At 37.6% G+C, this 8,408-nt stretch overlaps 1 protein-coding gene across 1 annotated transcript; it reads left to right on the top strand.

Annotated features, from left to right (window-relative positions):
- The first annotated feature begins 766 nt into the window (after window positions 1-766).
- On the top strand, window positions 767-8,159 carry LOC134664854 (uncharacterized). The gene is made up of 11 exons (XM_063521584.1): window positions 767-997; window positions 2,378-2,527; window positions 2,957-3,053; window positions 4,040-4,154; window positions 4,506-4,590; window positions 4,929-5,085; window positions 5,733-6,152; window positions 6,238-6,384; window positions 6,536-6,751; window positions 7,103-7,179; window positions 7,494-8,159. Exons 1-11 carry the CDS (start codon window positions 872-874, stop codon window positions 7,770-7,772), a joined length of 1,869 nt encoding a protein of 622 aa, XP_063377654.1. The 5' UTR covers window positions 767-871; the 3' UTR covers window positions 7,773-8,159.
- The last annotated feature ends 249 nt before the right edge of the window (window positions 8,160-8,408 follow it).

Below are 8,408 nucleotides of genomic sequence, written 5' to 3'. Positions count from 1 at the left end.
CACTAACGATGGAATTTTTCATTTTTCGTTCGAGAATATCTAAACCTCCCGGCATTTTCTTGAGCACTATTAAAAATTTTAAACCTCCAGGTGTTGTAATATTGGGAGGCTAATTTCCCTATTTTCGTATTTAATGCTTACTCCATTTTTACTCGGTTACACTTTAAAATTAATAGAGAATAATTATCTTATATAATTTGTTTACGACATTTATTTTGGTCTGACAAGTAAACAACAGTTGCTAAGTAACCAACATTATAAATAAAGAAAGGTCTTGACAAACTAGGTATGTAACCTTCTCAATGTTGTATTCATGCCTTAAAATTGTATCAATTTTATAGTGACACATCTAATGACGTAGTTTGCATAATCGGAAGTCTGCTTTACGCAATTTTTCTTTCTTTCTAAATTGACGCCATCATCCGCCATCTTTACTGACGTTAACTATGTTCCGAGTGCCCCCCCCCCCTGCACTAAACAAAAGTGGCAACAGTGACAGCTCGCTGAGACACCGTCTCTATATATTATAAGTCTATGTCAACAATTTTCAGCTAATATTATAACCGGATTAACTGGCAGTCTATTTTCAACCCCTTCTGCTTATAATATTAGTTGTAAATTGTTTTAATAGTACATTTTTCGTCAGTCTACATAGTCATTCGTCAGTAGTGACATCTGGTGTAGAGTAGGGGTACTGATAGTTCCGCTACACGGCGCTAGATTAATCAATCAATCAAGGCAAATGATACATTTTTGATAGAACTTTTTGCTCTGCCTCAAACTATGACCAGCCCAAACTGACATTTGTCTAATTTCAGCTTACCAAACAAACATCTACATTAAATTTTTTGCACATCATGTCTAGAATGAGATGTTAGCGATCGGGCTAGCGGCTGTTTTGGCTGCTCTTTTCATCTGCTGCTCCGGCGCGTCGGTCAACTATTGTGGGGCTGCGATGTGTGGAATGTCTAATGCTCACACGTTTTGTCAGTATACTGTGAGTATTTCGCTCGCTCATGATGAGATCGCATCTGGAGCCAAATAAGCAATCAGCGAAAGAGATGCCATTCCTCTTCTGCAGGTTTCTTTGCTTTAGCTGCAGTGCAGTAGCAGAGATGTTACTTATTTGAAATACTTGTATTTAAAATGCAAATACAAAATGCTAAATACCTATTTTGTATTTTGTATTTAAATACCTTTTGAAGAAAACTATTTTGTATTTTATTTGAAATAGTTTTTGGGACCTATTTTCTATTTTCAAAATACAAAATACTTTATAGTAGGTAGGTAATGTAGGTAGGACTTACAATCTCTTCTGACGTTACAATCCTGGCAACTCTCTCATTCTTTTAACATGGAACTGTTGAATCTGTTTAGTAACATCGCACATGACCACAAGAGTAGCGAGTGGTTAAAAAAGTGGAATCTTGAGTGTTGGGAGGGTTTCAAGGCACGAGAGGAGAACAAACTTTTCTGCCCTGGTGAAACACAAACGAGACGTTTTCATCACTCTAACGAGAGGCATTATACTAGCTGTGAAGCATTACAAATTAATGCTTTAAAAGTTGGCCGATAAAAACCATCATCCATACCTACATCCTACCGGTTAATATGAGCAAACAACTAGAAATTTGCACTTTAGATAGAGGATTGATTTCAAAGAATAAAGAGTCTTTTCAACTCGGAAATTCCGAGTAATACTTTTTAATTCAGACTAGGTATTCACTACTCAGAGTACCTTTTATCGAAAAGTATTTGTATTTTAAAAAAGTATTTTGAGAATACCTATTTCGTATTTTGTATTTAAATACAAATTCAAAAACTATTTTGTATTTTGCATTTGAAATAGTATTATCAAGGAAGTATTTGTATTTTGTATTTAAATACTTTTTATAAAGTATTTTTCGCATCTCTGTGCAGTAGGTACATGGAGTACCCATAATATAAAATCGTTCCTCTCGCCACATATTGCGTCCCGTACCTACATTTCCAAAGACTTGTCTAAATTGAACTTGAGAAACATATCAAAATATGTATTTCGATCACAATAGTCGACAAATTATTTATATCCTTCTGGCTCCTGTGCCTCTCATGATTAGGTATCTGAGGGCCTACACCACCAGCATCTTTCTCTTTTACTCCAATTAAGACTCCAATTAGAGTGACAGAGAAAGATGCCCGATGCCCGCAATTTGGGATCTTCGTTTTTCGCGGTTATAGCCCAGTCCTGTCTCCAGTGCAACCAATCAGAGAGCCGATTATTTACTATTATTGATTCAATAACTAAATATGGGCCAGCAATGCCAACATTCACGGAGTCACCTTGAGACAATTAACCAATAAGCATATTTTATACGTAATCAATAATCCTTTACAGGTGGGTCCTGGTCCCAAATGTACCGGTTACATAGACGACCGTCTCTCGGGCGAGGAGAAGACGCGTTTGATTGGTCGCATGAACCGCCGTCGTAATGAGGCAGCTCAAGGCAAATTACAACTGCCTGCAGCTAGCAATATGCTTAAACTGGTAGGTTTCGTATGACATGCTCAAACTAGCAGATTAATAACGTCTAGTCCTGCGATAATCCTATGTATGGAAGGGGCTATTCATAAATTACGTCATTACAAATTAGGGGGGGGGGGGGTCTGGACATCGGATCATGGTAGCATGACGTAGGAGGGAACGAGGAAACGGGGTCATTCGAAGCATGATTTTTGGATGAATTTAGGGGTGTGGGGTCAAAAATCGATGAAGTAATTTATGGCCAGCCCCGAAGTAAACTGGTAATATTGTAGAGGTAATAAAATATGATGTCACTTTTTGGAAGGTGAAAGTCTTGGTTTCGATCAATTCAGAAAAAGATCCACTGTTCATTTAAAATCACTATGGGCCGCGACTTACAAATTTCCCCGGAAAAACTAACCAATACTGATCTTTTAATTCAATCTTTTGTAGCGTTGGGTCGAAGAGTTAGCTCGAGAGGCACAGGTATGGGCAGATCAATGCAACCCACCTAGCTTTCCCGAGGGACATGATGCATGCAGGGATCTGTGTAAGTTTGCTTCCTTATGTGCAGTGAGTGCAACTAACTGACTAATATAGCTCAGCGACCCAAAGAGAGTCTTAGCGTCCAAAGCGAGAGCACGCCGCTTTTGCCGATCCTGCGCCGTTTACTTCCAATTATCGTCTTGAAGTCGACGCAGATCTGCTTCCATAGTGTCTCCCCAGCGGTTTCTGGGCCTATACCTACCGTGCGGCCACCAGTCGGCCAGGTATAAATACATTTCTGTCTCATTTATAGAGTGTTCCATTAATAGAGGTGAGAGAAGAGGTTATTTCAGTTATAGAGGTGGTAAATAAGGTATTTTGTCAACATTATGTATGAATTGTAATCATCAACAATAAATAAAGGTAAAATAATCCTTGTCCTTTAGTCCGAGTTTTATAAGTTTATTTAAATTTTTATTCGAATTAACTTTGAATGATTCTACTTCTACCAAGGGTGGATTTTGTTAAATTTTAATTTAAAACGGACTTTTTCATTTCCATAGTTTTAACTACTTACTCAAACTAAGTAAATAAAACTTGAAGTCGTTTAGACACAATTAACCGAATGCGGAATTTTCGGTTAGACTAAAGTCCAAGATCTTCAATAAAGTCCAAGTTAGAGAGGTCATAGATTGACGTTATCTCAGATACAGAGGTCAATTCCTATAATATAACATTCTAAAAAAACAATGAAGCAAAATGTAATCTTTAAAATATACGTAGTCTCAGTAATAGAGGTAAAATACACTCTCTGTCTCAGTAATAAAGGTAAATTTGACTATAAAATCAACAACACAACAACTAACAACAACTAATCTCAGTTATAGAGGTCTGTTTTATCTCACTAACAGAGGTAATTCAGCGCCAAAGTGCCGGGACCGCACCATGAGTCCCAGCTAAAGAGGTTTCCCACTTATCCAGGTCCCACTTAACCAAGTTTCACAGTACATTCACATATTTTGTGAATATGACTCTAATCTTACTTTTCAGTTTCAATAACAGTAGGTCAGTGCGTGGCGTCAGTGGTGGGTGAAGCGCCCGGCCTCCGACCAGAGTCAATGGTCGACATGTGGTACTTGCAGGGCCGACAGAATGCCATACCCACGTAAGTCAACCACAGCACACGATATTTGTGGATTTGGAATCTGAGGAAGCTAGAAGCTGTGAGCATTACGGGACGTGGTGATAAGTCCCAGCTACTAAATTTAGTTTTGCGAGTAGCGAATATTCAGGTTAGGTACTCAAACGATACAATATCCCATTACTGGCCTTTCTGATGTTGGCTATATCACACAGAAAGATAACACGGATTTTTCATTAGGTGACACGTAAAACACGAAAAAACCTTCATAGCTTTACAGAAGTAGGTATGCAACTCGTTACACCTTACATACAATTTTCAAACCTCATATTTTTTGCACTGAAGAATTTTTTAAACCATCTTATGTTTGGCTAGGGATGACAAGAACTATCCAATGGACTTCGCGCAAATGTTATGGGCACACACGTACTTAGTCGGCTGCGCCAGAAGCCAGTTTATGGTAAGTTTTACTAAAATTAGTGAGCGCAAAGTATTTAGGATCTATACCGCGCGAAAACTTCGACAGTGTTTTTGTAACACCTGGTCTTTTTATCACTCTTCGGAGTTCGCGGTAGACCAGGAGGTCTAAAATAGTATAAAAGGTTAATAAGTTCAGAAGAACTTTTATACTGTTAGCTGATGATGGTCCCAACAGTCTTCCAACGACCCTCAGCCTGACCTCCCAGTCTTCAATGTCATCATCAGATGTAGATCACTTTAAATACAACATATTAATAAACATTTGATTTATGTCAATATTTGAAATAGTATTTGAATACATTTTTTTTGTAAGCGCAGATAGAGCAAAACGGCCGTCTCCGTACAGTAACACGGTTGGTGTGCAACTTCGCACCGCGCGGGCCGGAGGGCCCGATGTGGATCCCAGGAACGCCTGCATCCGCCTGCCCGGCTCGTTCGGGGCCTGACCCGGTGTTTTCTGGACTTTGTACCTTCCGTGAGTCCTGGTTATACTAAACTGCTTCGAGTTTTTGAGTGCCAGCTGTAGACTACTGGGGATGATCCGAGTCCCTGCAGTTCAGCTATATACAGGCTGTGAGATGGTCCCGAGACCCCTCATCAGTTTGGCTTGATCGTTGGATTTGTTGGACTTTTGCGAGTCATTAGAAGTATACATAGGAAGTGTTGCAGACGTGAAGGTCTCCTCAGGGCACCCGATGCCTACATCTCTTCGTATCGGGTAAGTTTGGGACGTGATCTGTCACTATACTCAGCCTACAGCCACTCTTATACTTCTTTCTCTTTTCCTCATGACGTCGTTATTTTGTGCACCAAAGCTTTCCATTCTGCACGATTTTCCGCTCTATTCCTAATAATTGGCGCCTGTGTAAATCCCTGGCAGGCCATTTGTACAATGTCCACCCAGCGGACAATTACGGTTTATGCTCATTATCTTACTAATATTGTTTGTACCGTACTGACCTGAGGAAAATCTCTAAATCGATAATACTTAGGTACAATCAAATCATGATCATAAATCATAACTTAACTATACATCATAGAAGAAGGCGAAATGTAACCGGATATTCTGAGCAGCATAGTATTATTCTGAGTAGAAGTTATAAAAAAATATTACTATTATAGATCACGACGCCACCTTTACGTATGATGCCAGTAATACAACAGTATTAAAGGAACAGTTAGTATTGGATACAATCCTGGAAATAGAGAAAAATGATTCTTTGAACTATCATGGCAGCTTGGACCAAATATATTTGACAAAAATGGTGGCAGCAAGTATAAATTATCCAAGTGAGCAGCCGTATCAACATGATTTCACAGAGAAGAATGACAGAGTTGAAGCCGATATTCCAGATTATAAGGAAGACATGATAAATGTTACTGACGATAGTACGATAACTGATTACAGCTACGATAATGTAACCACAAAAATAGTAAACGAATCAACTGAAGCACGAGTAACCAAAAAAATATTTAGTACAGTTGGAAGACCGAAATCATATATCATAGAGGAGCTCAATGTAGTAAACAAGGATACTGAAAGTAAGTCGTAGTAATGATGAATGAAATCATATATATCTGTTAAATATTAAATATGATAATACTGATGAAAAATCCATTGTTGCAGATGGAACAGAAAATTCAGTGCCTGTCAAAGAAGATAATATTTACAATGATTACGATCTTGACGACATTGTAGAGAGAAATGAACGGGATTATATTGCGACTGTGACAGAAAGCAGCGTAACAACTGCAACACCATCAGTTGTAATCGGTCCGTATGTTCTTTCATATTACAATGTAACGTTTATAGAAAAACAGTTAATATTGCCACCTCACTTATAATTCCAGTGAAAATAACGTGTCAGATATAGATATAAAACTGACAAATACAATTTAAACGAAATCAATAATTTCAATTACAGAACGCATCACAGAAACTATAAGATCAACAAGAAGCTCAATAACTTCAACATACATTTCGGAATCAACAATAGCAACTTATTCAAATGACGGTGAAATAAATAATATCACCGTTTACCCAGACGCAGATGTCCAAGCGATGACTCCCTATGTTCAAAATGATATCCTTAAAAGACTGCTAGATTTAAGTGAAAAAAATGACCAGAATCCGTCAGACCGTAAGTAAAAAACATATGAATGTTGAAGTTGCCAGTGGAATTTGTAGACAATTGAGAAAGCCTGTTGTTGATGTCCATAATAAAACTAAGAAAGAAACTAAGAATTATGTTCCAGAAAATGTAAACGACGTTCTATTTATTTGGCTGATAAAGTACCCACTGGAAGGTACAGGAGAACTTTCTGAGTAATCATTTAAAAAGGTTGATACTTGCAAAAAAAAGTGCCACCCAGCAGTGGGACGTAGCTGGAAGTTAATAAGTGGTTGCTATTATACTTTAGTAAAATGTGACTGTGGTAACTGTTACTGAGATGTTTATTATTCTTAAATATTTAATGTTTCTTTTCTCCAGCTGAAACGGCGCGAGAACTGGAAGAGGCATTGGAAAACATGGAGAAAGCTCTCTCATCTCCACCAGTTTCCAGTAAGGTAAACTATAAAACGATATTTATCGGATCACATATTATTTTATGGAATAATATGATTATTGTTATCGCACAAAATATCATGTTTCAAAACAAAGTGTGCAATATAAATAAAATGATTGCCCACCGACTGACTTTTATTTTATGTGGAAAACGACTCCATTCTCAATGAGATTGTACCATTACGCTATAGATTAGATTTTTTTTTGTAATCTGTCACTCAAGCTGTCAATTCTGGAGCACCTATTTTAATTGTTAGTTGTATACTATAGATTGATACTTTATTCTACCTGATTTTAGCTAAGTTAATAATTTTAGGTTCGCCGAGATTTACGTCAACCACAAGAATCTAAAGCTACACAAGAGCAAAAAGAGAATGAACCAAGACCACAAAAAGAGCTTCCGAAAGAGCTAACCCAAGCCCAAAACTTGAAAGACATCGGCACACTCGACTCAGCTCCGATCATGTCTATATTGACAAAATACGCTCCGTTGCTAAAAAGCTATGAAAACATTTTCAAACGAAGCGATGCATCAAATACCACCCTTAGTTTAGTAGTTTTGGTGTTAGGGTTCTTAGTTTCAAACAGTTTGTAAACTTAAATAAACAAGAGTCCAACCATGGTAAATCAAAAATCTAATATCCTTTATTTTTAAGCAACAAAGGCTCATAGATACCGATAACATACATACAATAATGATTCAAGCTAAGTTTACAACGATTGGTAGTAACAAATACATATTCCATAGGCAATCTTGATTAAGCACCTAGCATGAAAACTTAGCGTGGTTGGACTCTTATAAATTTCCCCGAACAACATTTCGAAGAATTAGAAATATGTAACCCCCTATGGAGCATCTATCCATCTATCAAATGTGACTGCTTTAATCTACAATTTAATCAACTTTCCATTTGTGACGTTTGGATTTTGTTCATCAATCTTCTTACCGTTTAAGATAAACATCTTCAAATCGATTTAGGGGCATTCCAGAAAAGTATTGGGCACCTTAAGCAATTTTGTCCCTTCGGATAACGCTAAGCCTTAAGCTAAAGAAGCCAATGTTTGGCATGATAATGTTTGATAGCTTAGCTCTGAATTCAACAGTATTATAATACAGATTTCTGGAGCTTATTAAGATACAGTGGCGTTCAAAAGTGCAGGGATAGATGTTGACCGTAATGCCTTAATATTACGGTTGAAACATCTCCATGCACTTTTGATCGCCTGTGTA

The sequence above is a fragment of the Cydia fagiglandana genome, chromosome 5, assembly GCF_963556715.1.
Source record: "Cydia fagiglandana chromosome 5, ilCydFagi1.1, whole genome shotgun sequence".
In the NCBI taxonomy this organism is placed as follows: Eukaryota; Metazoa; Arthropoda; class Insecta; order Lepidoptera; family Tortricidae; genus Cydia; species Cydia fagiglandana.
This window is presented reverse-complemented; position numbering and strand designations above follow the sequence as displayed.

Coding starts and splice junctions, on each gene's coding strand:
- LOC134664854 (XM_063521584.1), top strand. CDS start 872: ATGTTAGCGATCGGGCTAGCGGCTGTTTTGGCTGCTCTTTTCATCTGC. Junction 5,086..5,732: donor TTCTGGACTTTGTACCTTCC/GTGAGTCCTGGT, acceptor TTACTATTATAG/ATCACGACGCCACCTTTACG. Junction 7,180..7,493: donor CTCCACCAGTTTCCAGTAAG/GTAAACTATAAA, acceptor TAATAATTTTAG/GTTCGCCGAGATTTACGTCA.